Here is a 27,373-nt window from a genome sequence, read left to right on the forward strand (position 1 = left end):
TCAGCATTATTCTTGTATATTGACTCTGTGCATGATTATTTATTCATTAAACAAAAGATTACTGATCGTTTTTCAAGTATGAAATGTAATAAAATCTCAAGAGCTAATGATATACATAAAAAGAAACAGAGTACTTCTGCTTATGTAGCTAATTCTCAAGCCCCTGAGGTATGTGATAAACGAGCTAATTGTTTTCCAAACACAGTGCTTGATCCCCGTATTTATTTGCAGCCATGTGATCATCTGCATAAAAATGGAAAAGCAAAATTGGAAGCGACTTGGTTTCCTATGAACTATTGTTCCAAACAAGGTTCTGGAAATGCAAAAGTTGTAGATCCTAGTTTAGAAGCATCTCGCAACTTGAAGGTTATGAAGCATTCAACTAACTCTGAACTAAAAGTGAAATCCTTTAATATGAGCATGCCGAGAGATTTGGACATTAATTTGTATAGTAGTGGTCTCAGAAGACATTCATCTCCTGATCAAAGAGGGAAAAATAACTTCAATTTAAAGGAATTTCTTCATAGCTGCCAACAATCTCTTTCAAATAAAATTGAGAGGTTCTCTCCAGTGAGTTTAGATTGTGGATCCAGTTTATTGAATCAAAATGCTGACAGATATGAAAATGTGTCAAGAAGATATGAAAGTAGTTCTCATAGGGAAACACCACCCCCAACCTTTTTAATTAGTAGATTGAAAATGCTTCAAAAGGCTGAATCGGTTAATAGAGAAAACAGTACTTCAGAGTGTGCCAAGAGTGAAACACATTATGAAAATTCTATTTTGAAAAGACTACATTATAAACTGAATTTTAAGAAAACAAGTGAAATAGAGATCCCTGTTTTTGAGCCTGATCAAGTCTTGACTCATGAGGATCCTAGTGAATACAATTTGAATTTTGCTGATGAACATTTTGGTGCTCCGGAAATTTCTCATGATGACATAAAAAATACTGCAGTTGGCCTTAATAATATGCTTGGTGTTGATGATGTTTGTATTGCAACAGATTCAAAAGACAGTAATTCTAATGAGAACAGTATGGCATTGGAAAGCTTGAATAACTTAAATCTATCAGATTCCGAGCTTGAAATTGATGGTAGCTTTATTCATTCAGATGATAAAGTAAGACTGGAATCTAATGATCAGCGTTGTGTCGTACCAAATGAAGATTATTATGGTCAAGAGAGTATTCAGAATGATAGCCACTGTGCTGTAAATGTGAACAAACATGATTGTAAGCAGTTATTTATGTTTAGAAATCTCAACTAATATTATGCATGGAGAGAATGAAAGTATTCCATTGCATGGCATTTCATGCTTTATGTGTACAAGTTTGGTGAATATACCTTCAAAACTCACACTATAAATAAGATCTTCATAGCCTTTCTCAGCTGCAGATTTTATCAACCAAACTGCAATCCTAGCATGCTCATTATTTTATCTTTGCTAATACAGGGTTGCCACGCACCTGGAATCGTCAGGGAAAATGAAAATCATCTAAAATGGTCAGGGAAAATCACAAATTATTGAAATTTCTGGAAATGTCAGGGAATTCCTTCCCAATTTTTCGATCTGAGAGGTGAAACTGCTGCACCTTTCAGGCAAAAATGCTGAATACGGTAAATGTTGCATTCCAGATATGCGAATTTTTCTCATAGGTGAGAGAAAGAAAATTCAAGCCCATTTTTGGAGATTTAATGTAATAAGGTTACAAAAGAAAAAGGAATATCCATATGAAAATCATAAAGTTCTGATTTATATCTTTACATTTTATTTTGCTTTTCAAAAAAAAAACCCTAACCATGCTTTGCTATAAATTACTAGTATTTTCCGCAATGCATCTGTGGGCTTATTAGTATCTTAAAGGACTTCATTTCTGCACCCCCCCCCCACCCCCAATGAAATGAATAATATTTATAAAAATTTTAAGTCTTAAAATTTTTGCTTTTATGGGTTAGAACTTTTTTGGGAAACATGCCAGCATTGAAACTGTGGCTTTGCCGAAAATTGCTTGGTGTGTTTGAGATTTCAGTCCTTTTGAAATCAATGTAATTAAATTTTAAGGTTGTCTTAAAGTAACCCAAATATAGATTACAATTATTGATAATTTTTCAAGCATAATTTGGTTCATAAAGTAGGTTTACTTACATTAAAAATGCGTTATATCGGTATTAATAATGTAAGTCGGCATTCATTAACCTAGAATTTTTTCTAAAAGTGTCTGGAAAACCTGGAAATGTCGGGGAATTTCATTCTTGATCTTTTGTGGCAACCCTGTAATATATTGAATATTACCATGCATTAACCCAGATATTTGTTGCTAATTTTGATTAAACGTTTTTGATCAGAACATATTAATGCATATTAGGTCCTCTAAAAAGGAGATTTTTATAAACTCTTTGTTTCTTAAACGTTTATCTACCAATAGCACATATAACAACTTTTTTCCTTTTGAAGTAATGCATTTGTTATAGATGTGTTAGTATTAATGTATAACATTAATCTTTATTATTAAGAAGTAATTAAAATTAATGCTAAATCATGTTAGTCTTTGCAACTTAAAAGCATGTTGTTCTACTAACTTATTGTTTACTAACATACATATTTAAAGTTATAGTCTGGCTCTGATAGGTTGATATCCGATTTACTGAAGCTAAAATGATTCCATTTGTTAAAGTATGGGTGAGGCGAATCAGAATTTGCATTACCAATAAAAATGACTGGTGTTGTGTCAATTTCTCATCTTTCAACACAAGCATAAATGAGCTCGTCCAAGGTCAAGCCCTTTCTTACCAGAGCCAGACTAATTTTCTGAAATTGTTTGCCTATGTTTTATCTGAATCTATTTCCTTTTCAGCTCTGATTAGTCGGCATCAAGAAAATCAAGTGGAAGTCCATATTGAAGATTCTGTGGTAATTTTAAACTTTAGTATTTATTCCAAAGTAACATAAAAGATTTTCTCACTCTGAAAATTTTTCTAACTATAATTTACACATATCAATTAAGGTAATTTGAAATTAAATTAATAAATTTAATTAAAGTTACAAGTAATAAATTTGTTATGCTGTAAAACTAGTTATGGATATTAAAAGTATTAAATATTGTTTTCAAAGAAGTTCTGTTTAAATTTGTTAATAACTAAAACAGTTAGTCTCAAATATTTATCAACCCCAGTTCATCAATCTAATAATTCTTCTATGTCAGGATTCATCCCCCTTTTGAGAAAATGTAAAACTAAGTCAATCAGTACTCAATGATTAATATAAATTGACAACACTTTTTTCTTTTGTAATTATCTTTTTTTTATAACCTAATACAGTGAAACCTGTGTAAGTTGACCACTTGCAGTGCAGTACTTTGGTGGTCAACTTAGACAGGTGGTCAACTTATAAAGGGTGGTAATGATTTTTTTTTTTTTTTGTCATTTCTTGCACCATGGACCATGTATTCATTTCTGGAATAATTGGCACTTACTCTTTCTGTTTAACTCACTTTTATTGTTTAATATTACTTTGAAACAATAATTAAAAATGTTTTTCAAATATTTTTGCTTTTTTTCCTCGTTTTTTACTAAATTAGACACTGTAGTTTTAGAAATTCCGTATGTGTCAGCTAATTTTCTCCGACTTTCTACCTTTTCATATCATTTTAATATTTCATACTTTTTATCAATCTCAAGTTCAACTAACTTTCTTTTTGAAACCATTTTATGTAAAACTTTTACACAAAGAGCAACAAGCTGGACTCTCCTAGTTCATAAAGGCAGTTGAAAATGAAAATATCCTATCTCTTAATCCCTTGCACCAGAAACATGTAACTTTTTTCTTTAGCACAATTCCAGTGTTGCCTCAAAATATTGCTGCTGGAAGAAAATACTTGGTACTTTTTCTACTGACACCAGTTTTCTTTTTTCATTGAACAGAGAGAGTACAAAAAGCAATCTCAAAAAGAACAACAAAATAAAAACAAGTTCGGAGAATAAAGATCAGCATAAGCTTTATGCTGCTGTTTTATTTAGTTGGTAAAATGCTGGTCTAAAGTGTCAAAATTATTCTTGGAAAGCTATAAAAAATAATAATAATAATAAAAAATAATTTGCTTGATTAAACTTAAAAAAATAAACCAAGTGGTCAACTTACAAAGGGTTTTTTTCAATATTCCGAACCAAATTTGGTGTACATTAGTGGTCAAGATTTGGCCAGGTGGATTTGATAGACAGGTGGTCAAGTTACAGAGGTTTTCCTTCATTATATAAGATAGGTCCAATTCTGTTCCCGACAAAAGTGGTCAACATAGGCAGGTGGTCAACTTTACAGGTTTTACTGTATAATTCTACTTTGTTTATGAAGGAGCTAATTTTTGCTTGAAATAACCAAATTCATTAAGTTACTAATAGCAAATGTATGGTGGAAAAACCTGTATAGTTCATATATTTCACCATCAGTTGAGAGGATTTTTTCAAGCTTTGGTTTGATCCTTTCCAGATTTAGAAATTAACTTGATGTACAAAAAGTTTCAAAACTAGTATTTTGTTACAGCATGCTTGAGGAGGAAAAAGATTTAGAATGGGGCTAAATATAATATGTAAATGTAAGCAAAAGATCTAGTTTTTATTTATTCTCTAAATATATTGCTATTTATATCAGTACCCTTTTATTCTACAGTCAAGCAACTTGTTGAACCAAAAAATGTTTGTGGCTTTTTGTAGCACATCATTTTAAAAATCAAAAACAGTCAAAAAACTTACTTTTATGAAATCTAGATTTATAAAACGGAGAATCACTTGTTAAGAATTTTGTTGCCATTATCATAGTTTTGGACAGAAATTTAGGTTTTTGACAGTTATGTCAAAAACTATATAAAAATCTTGGTTTATTTCTGTCTACTATAGCAACGTAAGGTTGGAATTTTCTCATGCAAAGGGACATGCTAAATTAAAGCAACTAGAAGTAAAGGAATGTTAGTGGATATTTTAAAGTTTTCTGTAAAATGCATTTAAAGTTTAGATCCAAGGTAGGATTTCATTATTTTTTTTTTAATTATGCGGTATAGCAGAACTTACCAGGGCTTCTAATATTATCTCTTGTTCCAATACTGGAGAGGTTCTACCATTTTTCTTGGTTATCTCCAAATTTTTAATTTTTACACTTAGTCTTCTCACTGCCTCAATTGTGAAAGTAAAACAAGAGCTTTCTTCTAAAGCATTTCATTAAATGTTTCTTTAAAAAACTCTCTTGAAAAAAGTCATTAAGAGAATCACAACATTATATTGACCTACTTTAATTACACCTGTGTCTCAAATCCTCTATGCAAATGCTGTTCAATATTAATGTCACATGCCCCCATTAAGTTTATTATTTCAGTCATCTACTGTCACACAATTAGATTTGGGCTCTTTCAATGATAAGTCTGTTATTAATCAATTATGCATTTGAAATTTCAAAAGCTTCTATTAACTGCTTTCTATTGATAATTCTTTCAAGATGCCATGAATTTGATTTACAAATGGAAACAAAACACATTTACAAAGGTATGCAAACTCATATTCATAAACTTTGCATATTTTAGCATTTTGCTAACCCTTCTTTTCTGATTTCAGCTTTTTGATTAAGAATGCTGAACCCAGCTTTAATCCTGCCAAAAAAAACTTAGTGTCTTTTTATTCTATATACCCCCCTCCTCCTTCAATATTTTACATATAATTCTTTTATGTAAAAAAAATTGTATTTGATTTTCTCTTTGTAGGAAATATTAGAAGAACCCAGTAAATCGACTGAAAATTATGAATTTCTTCTAAAAGTTGAAAATTTGGACATTGTTGAAAACATTTCAAATTTTAACTGCCCTATATGTTTGGGAGATTTCGAAAGTGGTGAAGGTGTTGTTTTGCATGAATGCTTACATACTTTTTGCAGGTGAGATATTCTGCCATTTTTATCTTGTCTTTAGGTTAAATCTTATTAACTACTAATGTGTACAAAATTTTACTTGGGTTTTTTGTAAACGTGTTTTAATCCAAATACAGCTAAGCTTCAGTAACTCGGCACATGATAACTCATCTACTCCGGTAACTTCACATTATTTTTCTTATGGTTGGCCTATTGACTGCAACACCAGAGTACCGGTACTTCGCGCAATTTTGTATATTTGAAATACCATCATTTGCTAAGGTAAAATGGTGGTATTTTTGGTATTGGTTGAAAATAATTTTAATTAAAGACTTTTCAATTTACTTTTATTTTAAATGTGCGTTTCTTTTCCATGGTACAATACCAACTAGTATGTTGTGGCCATCACGAAACTTTCTTCTATATCTTTCTTGTGAATTCTGATCAATCCCTATGCTTGAAAAGAATGCAATATTCCCAGCAAAAAAAAAAAACTTGTCGACCGTCCGAATTCCTGAATTCCCGCAAAAGCAAAGCAAAGAACGACTTGAAAGTTATTTTAAAAGCCTTGCTTGAATTAATTAGATGTTTTATTTGTTAACAAACATAAAATGGCAACAGTTATTAATTTTAAATCATTGCGATAACATTTCCGATTATCTCCCGAAAATTAAAATCACGTGAAATAAGCAGACGAGAATATTGTAATTTATCTTTCTTATTGTTGCATTTATAAAGCTATTTTTATTAACACAAAAAAAAAATCAGACCCCCATGGAGCGATTGGCGCCAAAATTGAAACAACGCCTATTTACAAATAGATTCACATTTATTCCAAATTTCATCCAGAACGTAGCATTACTTCTTGAGAAATGGCACTCACAATGAAAAAAAAAGAACATTCGATTGCGCCACCCCCTTTTCAGTTTTTGACACCAAAATAAAATCAGCTCTTATACCCACTAAGGTCTACTTGCCGATAAATTTTTCTTTCATTCCGTTCATTATTTCTTGAGATACAGCAGTCACAATTGACGACAAAAAACGTTCTATAGCTCAACCCCCGTTTGAGTTATTGCCACCAAAATTGAATCAGCACCTGTTCCTGTTAATGGCAACATATGGTCCAAATTTTGTTTGATTCCGCCAGTTACTTCCTGAGGAATAGCAAGCACGCGTAACTCAAAAAACGTCCCATTGCTCCACCCCCCTTGGAGGAATTCGCGCCAAAAACCAATGGGCACAAGTTCACATAGGGGCACATATATGTACCAAATTTCGTTCGATTTCGTGCGGTAGTTTTTGCTGTAGAGCGGCCACAAAAAACTGGTCACACACAGACGTGACACACACACATACACACATACATACACACACACAGACAGACAGACATTTTCCAAAAATAGTCGAAATGGACTCAGCACACCTCAAAACGTTCGAATCCGTCAAAATTCGAAATTCGAAAATTTGCACGAATCCAATACTTTCTTCTATATATTAGATATAGAAGAAAGTAAAAATCAATCTATTTATGTAAAAATTTAGCTTCAAAAACAAGAACTAAATAGAATATCATTAAATAAATGTAGCGTAAAGATTGCAAAATTATATTTTAATTAGTAGATGGTTAGATGAACTGGGTTAGTTTAAACAAAGTGGTTTTTAAAAAAAACCATGTGGTTTTTATTTTTCAAAGACTTCACTGTTTTCCCCCAAATGTTTCAGTAAATTTTACATATTATATTGCAATCCCTAGGTTGGCCCAATGCTAATTTCAAATGGACGAAGATCTCTCTAACTTGACACACATTTGCAGGAACCCCTATAAGTTGACATTCAATTGCTATTTTAGTCCAATTTTTGTTACCAACATTCTTTCATTTTTACTTTTTCCGAGAATTTTACGCTGTGGATTCTTGGTGAGTTAATACTTTTCTGGAAAGCTCTTCTAGAGAATTGCATCTTTTATCCAGGGGAGTCGGACTCCACACTCTGTGCTGGTAGTGCAATTCTAAGAGGGTACGCTAAATGTACCCAGGGGAGTCGTCTTTTAGAGAAAGAAGCCACCATGTGTGAGCTGGACTTTTTATCTTTAACAAACCCGACTGACAAGAAGCTTTTATCTCTTTTCAAAAATTATATTAGGTATTTAAATAATATTAGTAATTTTATTATGTACTCTTTAAAAAAAGAAAGCGAAAAATAAAGAAAATTAATTTACTGGAATTAATTATAATGTGAATGCTAAGCATTGGTAAATAAGTGATAGAAACTCTTTAGGATTTCAAATTATGGAATCTCAGTACGTTGACATTCACTCAAGTCAACATGTTTTCATGTTCCCTTGGAATGTCGAAGTATCGAGGTTGCACTATACATGCCCATATTATTGCATTTAAAATTATTTATATATTTTTTCCTCTGAAAGCTAAATGACTCCTATGTTTTTATAGGGAATGCCTGATAAACGCCATTGAATTTACTCAGGATGCCTTGATTAAGTGCCCTTATCGTGACAGAAAATATTCTTGTGAAAATCATTTGCAACAAAGAGAAATAAAAGCAGTATGTTATTGTAGACGTTTTTTTTTTTTTTTTTGATTATTTAAGTTCATTACTTTTGTTTTTCAAACTATTTACCATTTTGCTTTTTATTATTCTTAGTGGTCTATGAAGTTAGCTTGTAATTGAGGTAAATTTAAAATGAAATGTATAGACATGCTTCAATTGTTAACTGTTGCAGGAAACAAACTCCTTGGGTGTAGAAATGGTACTGTATATAAAAGCTTTTATATTTTCAACATCTAGTACTTGGAATGCACCAATAAGCAAATTGGTTGATTACCGATTAATTGGATAATTGTGATGATGATTGTATACTATAATTTTTCCCATTACTTTTTTTTTTCAATTTCAATTTTGACTTTAGAAATAATTAATAGTTTATTTTTTAGTTTTTTTTTTTTTTTTTTTTTTTTTTTTAAATATTTCAAAATTGTATTCAGTTTCTGTGACAAAATTTTCAAAGTCACATTATGTAAAGTAGACATCAAAATTCAAATGTTTAATAAAAAAAACTCTGCACTAACAATTCAGCAAACACTTTTAATTTAGTGGCAATTAAAGACTTTTACTCTGTGTGAAAATTATAAGATAATCTTCAAGTATCATGCTAAAGGTAAGGCATTGAGAAAAGTATCAACACATGAAACATGTTGCAACATTGAAAATATGTGCATATTTATTTAAAATTGAAAAAACAAATTATAAAAAAACATGATTTTTTAACAAATCAAAGTATAAGTGAAATAATTAAATAAAGGGAGAGATTATTTGGTGAACGAGGATATATATAAATGAACATGGTTTCCGCAAGTTCTTGAAAGTGCTTTATTTCAATGCCCTGTTACTAAGAACCCTTTGAAATGCTTTATTTTGTGCAAAAATTCTCAATTTTCTTGAAGGTTTTTAATTTTTTAAAAAAGTCCTTAAAAAATTAAATTGATGTTTTTTCTTCCTTTTTCTCAGTTATCTCTCTCTTTAATTTCAAATTCTTATATAACTTTTTTATTTCAGTCTAATTTGAGTATATCTATTGCAGCTTTTAACATTAGATGCATATGAAAAGTATCTGCGAAGAAGTATTAAAGCCGCTGAAAGTCTTGCAGACAATAGCTTCCATTGCTTGACTCCTGATTGCCCGGGTTGGTGTATGTTTGAAAGCAGTATCAATATCTTTCATTGCCCTGTATGCTATCACTTTAATTGTTTGAATTGCTGCGCTATCCATGAAGGCTTAAACTGTAGACAGTATCAAGAAAAATTGAAAAAACTGCAAAAAGTTGACCATGATTCAGAAAAGACTCTGGCGTTTCTTAATGTAAGTCATATTCAATGCATGGCGAGTTTTATGAGACATGTTTCGTTGTCAATATTTTTCATTTTTAATTTATCTGACTTTAAATCCTTAAAAGAGTTCTAATACTTTCCAAAACTATCAGACAGCACTTAATTTTGGCATGAAGAGACAGTTTAAGGATACTAGCTATTATAGATAAGTGTTTTAAAAGTCATTTAGTTCATCTTTTAATTGCGATAGAAATGTTATCATCAAACGCTACAGCTGCAAAGTTAGACTTCCTAACCCCGCCCCTCTCTTCGTTTATATGAGGAGGATGAATGCTTTGGGGTTTCATTTTTCTGTACGGTCTGTCTTATAAAAAGGGAAAAACTTTTTTGGTAACTTTCTGCTTTTATGTCAGTAGTTGGTTATTGAAACAAGAATTTGATTATTTTCTAATATGTAACCATTCAATTTATAATTTAGAAATAATTTTTTTACCCTCTTTTAATTTCATTTTGTTCCTTTAAAAATGCTGGAAAGTATAGGATCTAATTTTATCCTCATTCATTCATTTATTTCGAATATATAGCTCTTGATTTGATTCATGATCACTTTACCCTATTGACCACTCCCTTCCCCCCAGACCCTAACCTTTATACCTACAGCCTTTAAATCTTTATCCCTGAGTATAAAACCCTTTTTTGTTTAAAATGAAGCTCTCTGAAGTGATTCATGTGCTTCTTTTTTTTATTTAGTCTTAACAAAAGCTGTGTTAAATAAATTCTATATCCAAATGGTAGGTTATAGCTACTAAGCTGAATTTTTGGAAATATCTACTTTCTTTTCTTTTTTTTTTTTTTTTAAGTTTCACTATTGTCAGCCACAACAGCTGTGTTAAGCAGCATGTGAATTATAGTTCATTTGTAGTTTTGTGCCAACAAAGGTAAAATCTTCGTAAAAATTGTTTGAATTGAGAACTCTGAACATTTGATCTTTTTCCAGCCATGGCAGTATGTCTAGGTGTTACGGACTAGTACTACAGTATACTCTCAATATCTCAAACTTCAATATCTCAAAAACCTTGATATGACGAAAAATTATTTTTCCTCTTGATTTTGTGTATTTCTCTAATGTTATTTTTCATTCTTATGTCGAAGAGGTTAGTCAAAACCTTGTTCTGTGTGTTGAATATTTTTTGAAGTTGAATATAATTTTTCCAGAGAAACCACAGTTTAATGTCTTGAAGCAACTTGAGGAATGTTTCCAAAAATTTCTCACACCCTTCATTTTTTCTCTCAGGGGTTAGGAATGATTCGGAGAAACTTAACTACTGTCACTTATTCTAGAGACCGTGGGTATGAAAACATAAGTCCTGAGAAGCCCAAAAAACTTAACTAAAACTCTTCGCCTCTTCTCACGCCATTTTGTTGGACCTTTTCACCCTATTTCCACCACCGTTTAAAGAGGAGGTGAATGGGAAACCCCTTTAGAGACACGGAATGGTGCATCTCTTTGTCCAACTTCTTTTCTTCCGGGGCCCTACGAGTTTTGATCGAAACTCATTTGAAACCGTTCTACATCTTGGTAGTCCAAATCTTTGATAAGTTTAGTCCTGGCAAATTACTGCATTATGCTATTTCTCTGGAGTGTTCTTTTTTATTCTTTTTTCTCTATTACTTTTGGCTCATATTAAGAATTAAAATTTTTGTTTTTGTATCAAGACTTTTTTTCAACTTCCATTACATGTTTCCACTTATTTTTAACTATCGTGACTAATTTTTAGAATATTACTTTGTTATGATTATGACCTTGTTATCCCGAAAACTCAATATCTCGAATTTGTTTTACCGTTCCTTCGACTTTGTGATTATCCAGAATGTACTCAAAATTCCCTGAATATCGTAGAAATTTTACAATTTCTGTGCTAATGGTTAGCTCTAAAAAATAACAAAACTATCACACCTTCAAATGATCCAGAATTACATAATTTCTTTCGAGTTCAAATATGACATCATTTTGCTATTATTAGGTTGAAATTCAGAAGTGGCTATAGCTGTAACATGTGTTTGAAAACTCCCTGCTAGTTTAAAAAACAATTATGTGTTCTAGTTTTAAGTTATTGTAATTGCAAATTTGATGTTTATTTATCCTGATTCCTCAGAAAATGATTGAAGACGGAAAGGCCGTGAAATGTCCAAAGTGCGATTTAATACTGATGAAGAAGTGGGGTTGCGATTGGTTGAAATGCTCTATATGCACAACTGAAATATGTTGGATCACAAGAGGTCCTCGTTGGGGCCCTGCTGTAAGTACAGAAATATCTTACATAATTAAAAACTGAGCGTATGTACCTACCTACCTATTTATCAATCAATCAATCTATCTATGTTGGAGTTACTTCTCTCGAACGTCAGTGAACTGACCATCGAACCACGTATCATAGATTCGTAATTTTCCCGTCTTAATGTTTGGCTATTTAACATAATCTTCCGATAATAGTTAGCAGAGATATTAATTTAAAACTATTAATTATGATACCTAGATTTCAACATGAAATCCCTATTTTTCGAAGGCTTTCCTCCAGTCAAATTATTATTCAGTGCTTCATCTCAACTTTCCATAACAATGCTTTTATTAATATTTGTAGCGTGAAGAAAATCATTGAGAAGAAAGATCTGTTGCCATTTTTACTTCCTTTTACAAAGTAAAGGAAGTATTGTATTCGCAAAAAAATTTTCACTCAAAAATCGCCCTTAATTTCCATTTTGCTCGCGTTCAATTGAATATTGAATTTTTTTTCTCACCCCGACCAGACAAGGATATATGCCTAAGAGCGTATTAACCCAAAATATTCATTTTGACAATCCCCAAGTTAATTATAACAAGTTTTCTTGTGACGTCCGTATGTATGTATGTGTGTATCTGTCTGACCACAGATTGTATGGAAAGACAAACATCTGTTTTACAGCTGCAAATGGACTATTATCTATCTATCTTTTATCTAAATCTATTATTTTTAGCGATGTTAGCTTTTGCAGACTCAGTCTCATTCAAATGAGCGGAATACATGCATTAAATTTTTACTTTTTCCCGTCATTCAGATAGATTCGTCTCATCTGGACGTTTGAAAATTCCATACAATCCATGGTTGGATAGTATCTCGCAAAATAGTCCAGTCAATGAGTGCTCAAAACAGGGGTGTAGCGTACATGGAATATGCGATAATTTTTGACTTCAGAATATTGTTAGGGATAGTTAGTAAGTAAACATACTATAAGTCCCTGACCCTGGGGGGTGAGCTAAAGGTGGGAGGGAGGAGGAAGAAAATTTTCGGTTTTTCGAGAAATGTCGGAAACGATGAAAAAAATGCGTTTAAAATAAAAATTCAAGCTAAATAAACTTACTATGAAACTGTTTCTACACATATTTGTCAAATTTCCAATAATTTTCAGGGTATATGTTATAAAAAATCAATGATTTTCGGAAACATTCTCTTTTTGTCAAACATTTGCTCCTAGTGCCTCCCAGAATCAGTATTCATGAAAATTGTCTCTGACAAAGTTTTAGAGCTTTAAATTTCCTTCAATTTAAAATGCTACTCTGCTATATTTTATTCAACCAATCAAAAGTTATTGAATTTCAAACACGTACTTTCATGGCAAAAAATGGAACATTTGCTATTTACAAATTTCAAACTGACTCGAAAGGATTGGGCACTTCCTCTTTCTTCAATGAATTCGACAATCCTGATGGACAATAAAGAAGTATTTGTGGAAAACTATAACATAAATGATGTTTAAGGGTTTGGGGTGGGGCGGTCGTAAAATTGTTACAAGGGGAGGGAAAGAGTAAGAAGTGTGACATCAAGCATTTTTTAATACGAATATGTTTATAAAAATGAGTTTATAAAAACTACTTTGTGACAATTGGGGAGAGAGCCAAAAATGTTGAGAAAAAGTGTAACGTCATTTATGGGCGGCCCCTTACCAAGATTTGCAGAACTACGTATATGCAGTATGAATTAGCTTCATACCCATTGCATTATTTAACGAAAATGAACTGAGAAAGTGGAGAAAGGCAGCACTTCCTCATTAAGAAATTAGAAGTAATTAATAAGTAAATATACTGAAAGTCCCCACCCTTTAGGGGGTGGGAGCAGAGTTAAAAGTGGGAAGGGGGACCCAAATTTTTTGGTTTTTGATTACATCTTGGAAACGGCAGGAAAAACGCTTTCGGAATAAAAGTAAAAGTTAACTAAATTTATTGCGAAATTGTTTTCATACATATATGTCACATTTCCAGTGTTATTTTGGGTACGCGTTCTGGAAAACCAATACTTTTCGGAAAAAAAAATTATCTCCTTTTTTTTGTCTCAAAGTGTCTGTGCCAAGCAGACGCTCAAGGGATCTTGTGCAGCAATCATGTGACAAGGACCCTGACAGTTTTATGTGTCTTGAAAATCCACCGGCTGAACACTTAAACTGCAGATTCAAACCTGATACAAAGAAATACAAAGCCCCAATCACAGCGACACCCAGCTGACAAGCAATCAAAAACTATGAAGTTCTAGCATGTACTCAACTTCGTTACTCTTATTGAAGTGAATATGTGACGCTATAGCAGGATAATGAAAATTTTAATAATAGAAATAAGGTAAATGTAGCTGACCGGCAGCACCTTTTTGTAATTATAGTTTTTATTAGATTATTATTAGTCATATTTTGAAAGTGTTTATATGGAATATGGGCAGACAGTAATTAGAAAATAAAAATATCATCTTTAAGGTGACATCTTGGTTCTATTCTGAGGTGGAAGGGTCATGTCATCAGCAGTGGCAAAGTTGTTCTTAGAAATTGGTAATGTATTGGTGTCATCGTCTTCCCCTTCGTCCTGGATAAATATATTGATTCCGTTGTTGCAACTGCCTTTGCAATGCAAGTTTGCGATAGAGTAGTCTAACGATGATTTTCTAGTGACCTCTTGGGCAGTTGTAGAAAAGCAATCTGTCAAAATCATCTTAAAGATTCGGTTAGGAGCAACATCCGATTTCGAGAGTTCCAGCATGAGTTGGTCATTCCTCCTTTCCCAAACCCCCAATCCGGTACTTCACCATTATTTTCCTAGCTACAGGTTAACTTGGTGGTACGGCAGAGTTGGAGATCAGTCTTGATGTTAGCAGCTACTTTGATAAATGATCTGTAACGGAACTTATTGAGGGACTTTTCTGTCTCTAGAGCACCATACCATGAGAGATACATATGACCCCAGCTGCCTCAATGGATTCAGGAGAAGAAGAACTGTTGATATATACCTTAAATACATGTTGTATGATTTTAGATTTCTGGCAGAATGTTGTGATCAGTTGGGGATTTGGCTATCAAGAGGACAACCAGGAGTACTGCCTCTCAAATGATAGCTACCGAAGAATTTTGCCATCTGATCCGTCTTTGCAACATCAACATCACCTAAAGCTCGGAGCGTATTTGTCTCGTTTTCCAACAGCTTCATAATTAGCGCATTTGTCAGCTGACTGTTATTATGAAAGTTGGACAGAAACCTTCTTGTTTGACCGTCGTTTCAATTTTCTAACTGACATTGATGTCCATATGTTTTATACAGTCGTCTCTTTTTGCCTAACAGTTTTGTAGACTATAGATATCCTCAGTAACAACAAATTCAAATTCAATTAAATCAATGTCGTTATCAATTTCCTTAAACAGTATGTAAAGTGCTGACTTTCTGCACGTCCTCAGTCCACCAATTTATACTGCACATACGTAATTTTGCAAATCTTCGCCCGATTCATTGGTAAAGGGCTACCCATAAATAATGTCACACTTTTTTTCAACATTTTTAACCCTCTACCTCCCCCCTCCCTTTTCTTTGTCACAAAATTCGTTTTACAAGCTACTTTTCATAAACATATTCGTATTTAAAAAATGCTTGATGTCACACTTCTTAATTTTTCCTTCCCCCTTGTCACAAAGTCGCAATTTCACGACCCCCCCCCCCCTCCACACACACCTTAAACATCATTTGTGTTGTAGTAACCCACAAATACTTCTTCATTGTCCATCAGGATTGTCGAATTCATTGAAGAAAGAGGAAGTGCGCGATCCTTTCAAGTCAGTTTGAAATTTGTAAATGGCAAATGATCCATTTTTTGCCATGAAAGTACGTGTTTGAAATTCTGTAACTTTGATTGGTTGAATAAAATTTAATAATGTAGGATATCAAATTGAAGGAAATTTAAAGCTCTAAAACTTTGTCATTGACAATTTTTATGAATACTGATCCTGGGAGGCACTAGGAGCAAATGTTTGACAAAAAGAAAGGATTTTTCCTAAAATCATTGATTTTTTATAACATATACCAAGAAAATTATTGGAAATTTGACAAATATGTGTAGAAACAGTTTTATAGTAAGTTTATTTAGCTTGAATTTTTATTTTAAACTATTTTTTCCCACCGTTTCCGACATTTTCTCGAAAACCCCAAAATTTTCTTCCCGCCTCCATCCCACCTTTAGCTCAGCCCCCAGGGTCGGGGACTTGTAGTATGTTTACTTACTAACTACCCCTAACAATATTCTGAAGTCAAAAACTATCGCATATTCCATGCACGCTAACACTATAATGTGTTCATTAACTGAACTATAACTCAAAAACAGTATGCCTAGAAAGTTGAAACTTGGTAAGTAGACTCCTAGTGGGGTCTAGTTGTGCACAGGGTTGGTATAAAAAAGTTTTTTTGGAAAAAAAAAACTAAAAAAAAAGTTTTTTGGTTTAAACCGGGTTTATTTGGTTTTTATTACCATTTGTAAGAAAAACAATTTTATTTTAAGAAAATCATAAAGGTTTTATGAATTAATTGTTTAGAAATGTTTAATATTCATATTTGTACCAAACTTCTTCGTAATTAGTTAAATATAAATCTTGTAATTTCATTTCTTCATACTTAGAGATTTTTGTAGGAGAATATTCAGAGCCGGATTTAGGGTAGGGCTGCCAGGGCTACTGTCCCGGGGCCTCCACAACAAAAGGGCCCCCACAATAAAATTTTTACGAAATATCCTAACTTTCACGGGTCAAAAATTTCGGATATATACATATATATCAAAATATTCGGATATATATCAAAGTATCGGATATTTTCGAAAGTATGATGATCTTTTCGAACCCTGATTAGGGGCCTCCACTCCTTCATGGCCCCAGGGCCTCCACACTTCCAAATCCAGCCCTAAGAATATTATTTGAAAATCTTTAACTATTATAAAAAATACAATATGTAAATGGTTCTTGGTATAAATAATCAAAGAAATTATTTACTGTGATAGTTCAGACATTATAATTAGAAAAAAAACCAAGAATAAATTCTTGCAAATTAGTTTCCTCATAGTCATAGCTATCTAATATAAATAAAAAAAAAATAAAATTTAAATTTAAATCACGCATTCTTAAACATGGAAAGTATTTTGCTAGTACTTAATACAACTTTAAAAATCAAAAGATCAACACATATTTTGTTTAAAGATTTAAAAAAGATTACAAATCATGTAATTTATTTATTTAATGCATCAATGATAACAATTATAGAAATAGGATAAGTAGGTTTTAAAAAAATTATTATGTTTTCCATTGTAAACATTATTTCTCCTGGTTTAATGCATTTAGCAATACAATTTTTTTTTTCTATCAAAGAAAAGAAAATCGTTTTAATTAAAAGCCTCAGTACAAACTTAATTGAAAATAATCTTTTAACGTATTTGTACTAATACAAATACAAATGTGACGACCAGCAACAGGCTCTGGGCCCAGCTAGGCTGGTCCTAGTCAATTAATTAGTCCCCAATGAAGATCAATGGCCCTCTTAAAGCTATCCACTCCCTTGCTCATTACCGCCTCTTCCGGTAAGCTATTCCAAGCGCCCACGACCCTGCTAAAGTAGTAGTTTTTCCTGATTTCCAAGTTAGCCTGAGATTTAAATAGCTTAAAACAATGACTCCTTGTCCTGCTTTCCCCGCAAAAATTTAATCCATTTACATCTTTCATTTTGATAAATTTAAATAACTGAATCATGTCCCCTCTGACTCTCCTTTGCTCCAGGCTATACATGTTAAGCCTATTAAATCTGGTATCATAATCTAAATCTGAGAGTCCCCTTACTAATTTAGTTACCCTTCTTTGAAACCTTTCCAATACAAAAATATCTTTCTTCAGATAAGGCGACCAAAACTGAACAGCATACTCCAAATGAGGTCTTACTACACTCCTATATAAAAGCTGAAGAACTTTGTTAGATTTGTTTGAAATAGATCTATTGATAAACCCAAGCATTTTGTTGGCTTTGATACTAGCAATACTGCACTGTTGACTAAACTAACTTGACTAATGAAGACTGTCATAAAATTAATGTTTATAGATTCTTCCACCATTCATACATGAACTTCTTTTATTATATTGGGAGAAAAAAAGTTCTTTGAAATGTGAAAATTTGGCATTAAATTTTAAGAGCGCATGGATATTTTCTGTTTTTATAATTTTGTGCATTTTCTTTTCTTGGACTGACAGCATCATCTATTGGGGATGCAAAAAGTGTGCAGGTATAGGCGAAATTTTATGCTTACTCTAAGTGCTCTTGGACTTCGTTAGTTATTTTTTTTCTCTTGTCATTTAAATATTCTAGCATTAAAATATTTTTACACTATGCATCGCTTCAATGGTACATAATCTATCTCCATAAATCTTAAGTAATAATGCAAATTAGGTAGTATATGAAGTTTTAGTTGAAATATGCTTTTTGGACTATTTTGAAATGCAAAAGACTGAAAAATAATAATTGAAAATTATAAAAGAGCTATTTGGATTTTTTTTTTTTTTTTTTCATATAATTTTAGAAAAACTTAGTTGGTATGCCTTGTATATTTATTTACCTAATTAAAAAGCTGCATAGATTTAAAAAAAAAAAAGAAAGGAACAAAATAAAAACTATTTTGCAAACTTGCATTACAAGGTACTATTATCATTAAATTGGCGTAAAAGAAAGTCATGTGATGCACACATCAGCTCGTTTTTCTCAAATATGGACAAATAAAATTCTGGCTTTTGTTTTAAGGCCTTTTCTGTAGTTCGAGGATTTAAAGTGGTCCCTATTTGGTTATTTTTCCGCAATCTGCCGCAAAATTTTATTTTATTTATTTATTTATTTTTTTGTTCAAGCCTGATTATTGAATATGGGTCACTTGACATAACTTTTATTTTCAAGGTAGGCCGTGCAAAGCCGGGCAATGCAGCTAGTATCTTTAAGAAATTTTGAATTCTCGTAATTTTCAAGGAGTGGCAAAGTTCCCAGAGTTAATTTTTAAGGTTTAAATTATTCTATGTACTTTTTCAATGCAGTCATCTTGCGATAACTAGAACTTCGATAACTCAAAATTTTAGATTATTAGAAAAAAAGGATTTCCCTGTACCTTTAATCCTTATATATTATTTCTGTAGCCTGTTTTTGGTTTATACGCCAGATTTTCCTCAATTCTTGATCGATTTCTTTGATTTACGTCTTATTTTAAAGCTTATGGTGCTGGCTACTGACGAAAAATAGACCCACGGTCTAAAAATCGTTTTTTTTCGGCCAAAAAACCTGTTTTAAAAGAACCAGAATGAGGTTTTCGGTTAAACTTATAACTTTAATTTGCGCTATGACCGACAGAGCTGAATAGCTTGATTGGCAGAGCGTTCTCTTCATAACCAAGAGAATGCGTGTTCGGGCCCACGTCTGGACAATCTGCAACAAAAAATTAGAGAAATATCGCGCATTACATGAACACTTAATTAAGTGAATAACAATGATGAAGGAATAGAATAAATGAGAAAGAAACGCTCATTGCTGATATGAAAACTTGAAGCGACTTTGTGCTAAATTACTTCTGAATTGTACGTTTTTTTTTTTTCTTTTTAAGCTTTGGCTCTGGTAAGAAAATTAAAGCATAATGTAAGCGGAAATATAAGTAACAGGTTTAAGATTTCAGACTACAATAGAATTGTTTTTTGTTCAGAAAAAAATAATAAATCGTATATTGAAATATATTCTTCTAATGAGTTTTTGACTTTGCACAAATAAAAAAATTACTACCTCAATTTGAAGGGTAAAATATATATTTTTTCTTCTTTTTGCAAAAAAACAAATAGCTTATCACATTTTTACTACATTCGAAAAGCTACGCTTAAAAAAGAGCATAGTTCAATTTATTTTGTATTTTAACCGTGCTGTTAAATGATGAACACGTGCTGCCATCTAAGTTATAACGGTTCAAGCAGCCTGCAGAACAAATTGTAAAAATTTTCAAAAATAAAAACATTTCTCTTCAATATCTTATCTTATATATTATTCCCTTCTCATTTTAAAACTTATCAGGCTGGCTAATGACGAAAAATAGACTTACGGTCCAAAAATCAAGTTTTTGAAAACGCACCTTGCTGTTTGAAAACCTTGATGCAGCCTGTAGTTCTTATGCTTTTTTTTTGCAAAGTTCTAACGCAGTTTTCCAATTTTTTACGTCGCTTTCGGCAAAAAAAAAAAAAAAAGCCTGTGTGTGTGTGTGTTCATATTTTAATAAAGCTTAAAAGCACTGGAATTAGTTGTTTGGTAAAACTGATAAAAAATTTTCGCTAGAGCGTTCGGCTATAAACTATTTGAACTTCGGGCAAGCTTGGGCTGTCCGACATAATATCAAATGTATATTAGTATTACGCATTACATGTACTCATACCATACACACGTAATAAAATAAATGCAGTGGGAATGCTACTTGGTGTTTCTACTCCTTTATGCAAGCTACAGTTATCATTCAGATAAGTTGACTGTTAATCGAAGGGTGTTCTTCCTTTTTTTTAAGCTCTGACTACATCCAGATCACTCAGCATAATATAAGCATAAAAAAGTGTTAGATTTACCTATAGGAAATCCTTTTTGTGCAGAAAAACATTCATTGTATGCTGAAATGTAGATGTTTCTAATAGCAGTGTTCAACCTTTTGTACAAATGAAAAAATACTACGCGAAATTAAAACTACGAGTTTCACCCAGTAAACCTTTAATTTTTTATTCGCGCAAATACGATATAAAGCATTAAAATTATTATCAACTTCATTAGCAAGAAATCATTTTCTACTCCTCTGCTTTCTGCTGAAAAAAGAAAATACATTTTGTCTACGTTCGAAAAATTACACTTAAAAAATGGACTCAGTTCAACTGGTTTTGGTTTTGAATTTTAAGTGTTCGATTAAAAGAGAAACATGTGCGGGCATCTAAGCCGTAACGATTAAAGCAATCTTCTATGTGAAATAGTTCAATATTCAAATATAAAAACACTTATTTTCAATCTAAATTATTACTTCTCTAGAATGCTTATTTCAATCGCTACGTGAGATCTTCGTCATTCTTTAATCAAAGTCCATGCTTTACGAATAATTTTAAATCGCATCATGCTGGTTAATGACAAAATATAGAAGCATGATCTTATTATTATTATTTTTTTAGCAAGAAGCTTTTTTGCTGTTTTTTACCATGCATTCCTTCAATGAATAGTTTTCGAAAAGGAAGGCGCAATTGCTAGGTTTGTTGGGGTGTCGGGCTGTTAATCAGAATGGCGCCAATTCGAATCCGTGCCAATAAATATCTCTTTAATGTTTCTTTTTTTTCCTGTCAGATGCTCACATGGGCAGGACTGTATTTGCCACAACCTGTTTTTTCACATGCACAAATATTGCTTTTTCACGAGTCACTACTCAGCCACTTTTAATGATATTTATGTTTGCATTGAAAATATGTACAGCCAAAAGGTGAGCGATGATCAAATTATCGATGATCAAATTATCACAGCGTTGTATTTAACGAGGTTTTGTTACTGATGTCTTCAAATTGCATGCCTTCTCTTCTGCGCTTACTTTTTCGGTTCTTCTTCATAATGTTCTTCCTTTGAAATTTTTAAAAAGCGAGATGCCTAATGAAACGATTCGAAGCATGGTGCGGAGTTCCGCACGGGTCAACTAGTGCCTTTTTAATGAAGTTTTATCTCTTTAACTCAAAGTATTTTTTCCTTCTTCTCAATAACTCGATTTTTTTTCCCATTCACTCAAAAAAATTTCAATCCCTCAAAACTCGTTTTTCTAACTCCTATGCCTTTTACTTTGTTATCTCCCCCATTTACTCGCTCTTGAGAAGAAAAACGTGTCCTTGGGCTCTTTCTTTTGTTTGTAATTTTCACAGTTGTGTTCGCTACAGGTATGTGGGAGGGTTGACATGTTTCAGCTGCTGTCTGTTGGCGTGGACAATGGTCGAGTTTCTAGAATAAGCGTTCTCTCAACCTGAGTGACCAGTTCTCAGAACACAACCCTTTCTCGTTCTAATCTTCGTCTTCCTACTCGACTTGTTAGTGCCGCAAAGAAGCTAAGGTTTTTTTTTCATCGAATTATGGCTACAAAGTGAAAATGTGCCACACTTTCTATTGCAGAGAAGAAAAAGTTGATTGATGCGGTTGAAAAAAGGGGAAAGAAAAAGATTGATATTCGGAAGGAGTTTGGCATTCTGAACGGCACACTGTCAACCATTCTCAAAAACAAAGAGACTATTCTTGAAAATTTGATGATAATCAAGGGGTTCTGAAAAGAATGGAGATTGGGGAATATCCAGAAGTTGAAAAAGGCTTGATAAAATGGATAATGCAGTGTCGGACCCAGAACATTCCACTTGGTGGAAGCATATTGTTACAAATTCTGTAAATAGTAATTATTTTTATGATTAATTTGTCGTAATCTAGCTAAACTTGGCGTTTATTAAATTATCTTTCATCTAAAATTATTGTAGCAACGTAACCTGTAAATAGTTTCTTGTAATGAATATACAGCCCCCATACATTCGGCTGAAGTATTCAGTCCCCTCATTTCTGAATGATAAAATTTGTGAATGGAAAGAAATTAGAGGTAGAACCGTCTACGATTTTCTGGAATAGTTGAGAAGCTCTCTTTCGATGTCTATAAATAGCCGTGCTGCATGATAAAAAGTGAGTCTCGGTTGAGAAGTTGTACTGAAAGAGTGTATTAGCTCTGTTAATTGCGAGGCATTTCGCTGTGTATTTTTCCATATTTGGATGTAAATACGTGTGTAACCTTTGAGTTTGCGGTGTTGATTGTTATTTGCTTAATTGCTAATGATTAATTTAGCAGTTGTTAACGATCTTTCCTGTACAAAGTGTAAATAAATCTCGTGTGTTTTTCTCAAGAACTGTGTCGTCCTTTCAAGAAAGTTGGAAGTCTCACCGGAACCTTTAACAATATTGAGAAGACAGAAGAGGAAGATGAGGTCATTGAAGAACTTATCAATCCAAAAAGGATCCCCTTTAAAGAAGCAGAAAGTGCCATGCATGTCGTGCGGGTGTTCATTGAATCAAGACCTGATATGGACACAAAGACATTCAATGCTATTTCCCCATCCGGAAAATATGATTGAAAAAAGAATACCCGTAAAACTCTTCTTGTTACAGATATTCTTATTTTGTAATTGTTTTTGATGAGGTACATAGTACTTATATTAAATGAAATGATTTTTTGTAAGATTCTTGTTTACAAATTTTTGATAACTGGAATTTTGTATCTCTTCCTTCCAATTTCGAGTTAGCAAGAGTCAACTGTAGTAGATGTGTTTCACTATGCGTTTTGTATCTGGTGATTTGGTTTTGGTAAAGACTTTTAATTCAGTTATGGAAGTTTGCCCTGTTAGTTTTATAAAGAGCACAGTTACAAAAAAACAAAGTGTATGCTATCCTAACTGTAACTGTTAAAGTGTATGTAATTTGTTTGTTTACTCTGATTACCATCTTTTTTACTTCCTTTTAGAAAAAAGGAAGTATTGTATTCGCGAAAAAATTTTCACTCAAAAATCGACCTCAATTTCCATTTTGCTCACCCCCGAATGAATGGTTAGGTTTTTTTTTGACTCGACCACACGGGGATAAGTGCCTAAGAATGTACAGAAACGTGAAATATCCATTTTGACGATTCCCGAGTTAGTTACAACGTGTTTTCTCATGACGTCTCGATTTGCGTATGTATGTCGCATAACTCAAGAACGGTATGTCCTAGAAAGTTGAAATTTGGTATGCAGATTCCTAGTGGGGGTCTAGTTGTGCACCTCCCCTTTTGGTTGCATTTGGGTGTTTTTAAGGGGTCTTCCCCTTCCTCTGGGGGGGGGGAATCATTGTTAATTTCGATGTAAACTCAAGTGGTGTTACAATTTGGCGGACACTTGGCAATATATCGCCTTGCCAGTCTTGGTCAAAAGTTTTGTCGCCAGCTTGGCAAAAAATTTGGCAATTTTTTTTTTTAAATCTGGTTTTAGTTTGGCCACTGTTGGTAATATTTAGATAGTAAACTATTGAATCACATTAAAATTATTAAAATAATGGGAAAATGACATTAAATTGGAGCAAAAGGAAGTCATGTGAGGCACACATCAGCTTGTTTTTTTTTTTTTTGTTTTTTTCAGTTAAATTCACTTTGATGGCCATTAATATATATGAATAAAAAGTTGCTCTTAAAGGGTGGCCATCTCAGAGAGTTCAGCTGAAATAGATTTAACAGGAGAACTCGCGGTACTTTTCGTCACACGAAAGCTCGCGGGGGCTCCGTAGGCCCGCAGTGGTTATTTCAATAAGTGGAGTTTGCAAAATAGAAAAAAAAATGTTTTCAAAACTCAATTATAAATAGATAAACAGCTTCTAAAATATGTTTTAAAAAGTAAGGTTTAAGAAAGTTTTATGATACATGAATCTAAATCTTCTTCTAAGCATGACTGATGATCGATATACTGTTCTGTGTCAACTTCTTCTTCATTATCTTCATTAAGGGAGTCCTCATCAGTTGAAATCTCAACTAACAAGGTCTGCAACTTCTTCATTTCATCTTTGTAGTCCAAATAGCGATGCATTTCACAACCTCTTCCTTTACATTCACAATCTAAAATGAAAAGCGTGAGCTCTTGCTCCGGGCTTCTGAGGCCCGAACCGGAATTTTCTGGGGAAAAGAGGGAATGTACATTCCTGAAAAGCATGTGGTCAGTATGTAAGTCACCTCGAACGCAGCTACTGTGGACCTCATTCATTTTCTTTGAAGAGGTGATTTTTGGCAAGTTTTTCTAGTTTTGTAATGACCGGGCTTGAGAGACCCGATGTGAGTTCCTTTGGGTTAAGACCTAAACATAGAAATAATAAAAATAACTGGATTGTGCATAACATGAGTTGAAAGTTTTTTCATTGTATTAGTTGTAGGAATGGCTAAGTATAAAATAATGCCACACCATTCGTTGTGATAATATTCAAATTTAAATACTGGTACATAATTATTTGTTGATATTAGGTGACTGTTGAATAAACGATCACTTAGTAGTGGGAAAACAATTATCCATTTTAAAATAATTCTTCAATGCACATCTAAGAAGTATTTTATCATAATTGATATATTTTCAATGATTTAGAATCATTTGAATGATTTTCTTTTTTTCCAATTCTAAATTCTATATTTGTTGCAATTCCGTAGTCTGCAAAAATTCATTTTTTTAAAATTTTAATATGGCCAGTTGTGTTTTTTCTTATTCTTACCTGATGTTCATTCTATTTTCAGGGTCGTGGAGATATTTCTGGTGGCTGCAAATGTGGTGTTAATGGAGTCAAATGTCATCCATCATGTACATACTGCCATTAGTTATTTGCTTTTTTTTTTTTTTAAAGAACTTGATTATTTTGATAGCTTTTAAATATCTTATCTCAGAGAAAAGAAAACCACAAATTTGTAAATTACAGCATATTTACAAATTTGTGCTTCTACTTACGTTGTTTGGTCTGACTTTACATCTTTCTTGTGTTCAGAAAGTTATGTAGACTAGAATAGAACTTTTAAACCTATTCTCCATGACTGGCTTATTATAATGCTATAAATTCAGCTTCCCCTAGCTGGAGCATATATGCGAGTTTATTTCATGAGAGGCCGAATCCAAATGTTATGAGAACTTTCTAATTTTAAGTTTTAAAATATTAAAATACATAGTCACAAGGAGTAATTTCAAATTTATTTTGGGAAGGGCATGGAGGGATGGGCATCCCATATTTTGATGCATTTTAACAAGTTAATTAGCATGGAAAAGTTGGAACAGTAAAACCCATCCAAACTTTCCTATTAAACTTACCAAGCATACAGGAGTTTGAATAAGCAGTCACATGAATTCCAGTAATAAGCAACTGATCTCAGTTTTCAGTGTGATATATAGCAGCACATAATCTGAAATGCGACTTTGTACTCTGATCTTTTATTTCACAAAAAGTTGTTTTCTTACCTGAAAAGAAACGCTAATCCATGTAAACAGAGAGAGGTAGATAATGTTAAGTTGTTTATGGGGGGGGGGGGGGAGATTATAAAAGATAACATGAATTTAAAACTTTCTCTTATTTTATATCAGAAATGTTATACCAATTTTTATCTCTTTAGTGTATCATGATTTGAAACAGCTGAAGTATTACTTGGTATTTCATATGCAGTAGTTAATACTGCATTAACACATGCAGTGCCTTATAAAGTACATGCTTCAGTAACATGTATTCCTGTGTATTTTCCATCCTTGTTTTAATTTTAATGCAGACTTTTTTAGTTGAATGTATCTTTTTTTTTTTTTTGCAAATCAATAAATGCTTTTGTATAAGATTATTTGTATGTCATATTGAATTATGTTTATTCACAAATTTATTTGAATAAATGAAAACTTCTTTTTAACTCACAGCTTCATGGTCTGAAACTCGAATATTTATTGTAAAATGTAATATTGCAAAAAAAGCTTCCTTCATAAAATTTGCACATAAAGTATTTTCCTTTGTTAAAAATTAGTTTTTTCCTTTTTTTTTCGGTTATACTGTCGAATCCGCTTAATTGGACCAATTCTTAAAAGAACCAAAAAAAAAAAAATTCCCGTTGCACAAGCGTAATATTATTCACTTATTGAAACAAATTTGTTTAATCAAACCAAAGAACATGAGAAAAAACTGGGAAAAAAATTAAACTCTCCCATTTAATGCGAGTTTTATGTAGGTCAATGAACTTTATTGTTAATGCAATAAAAATTAATAATGGTTACTTAATTTAAACTTTAAACTAGCAATATTTACTGGGGAAAAAAAAGCTTAACGAAATTCCCATTGCATATCAACACTGTTTTAGCAGAGTTCCAGTGAAATTTCAAAGTTCTTCAATTCAGTTGGCACGTTCAATAATATGCAAGTTTTTTTTTTTTTTTTTTCAAAAAAAAATTAATTTGCATTTTGACATCTGGAATTCAAATTATGTTTTTAGCAATCATGAGTGTGTGTGTGTATGTACGCATGTGTATTTTTTGTGTGGGGGGGTATGTGTGGGTGGGTGTGTATGTGTAGGTTTCTGTATGTGTTTGTGTGTGTGTGTCTGTAGTTGTATATGTAAGTGTAGGCAAGTAAGTGACGCAACCTGGAGACTGTTTTCGGTATAGGAGCAGCATCGTGATGCCGGTCGACGGTGGTGCTGCAGAGGCAGGCGGGGGGGAAATAAAATCATAGGACACCAAAAAC

The 27,373-nt window shown here is 32.5% G+C and overlaps 1 protein-coding gene across 1 annotated transcript; it reads left to right on the plus strand.

Moving 5' to 3' along the window:
• The first annotated feature begins 288 nt into the window (after nt 1-288).
• On the plus strand, nt 289-26,461 carry LOC129230573 (uncharacterized). Its single transcript, XM_054864978.1, has 7 exons — nt 289-1,234; nt 2,858-2,913; nt 5,747-5,916; nt 8,343-8,454; nt 9,491-9,769; nt 11,895-12,038; nt 25,407-26,461. The coding sequence occupies exons 1-7, from the start codon at nt 289-291 to the stop codon at nt 25,485-25,487; spliced, it is 1,788 nt and encodes a 595-aa protein (XP_054720953.1). The 3' UTR covers nt 25,488-26,461.
• The last annotated feature ends 912 nt before the right edge of the window (nt 26,462-27,373 follow it).

This window comes from Uloborus diversus, chromosome 9 (assembly GCF_026930045.1).
Source record: "Uloborus diversus isolate 005 chromosome 9, Udiv.v.3.1, whole genome shotgun sequence".
NCBI lineage: Eukaryota > Metazoa > Arthropoda > Arachnida > Araneae > Uloboridae > Uloborus > Uloborus diversus.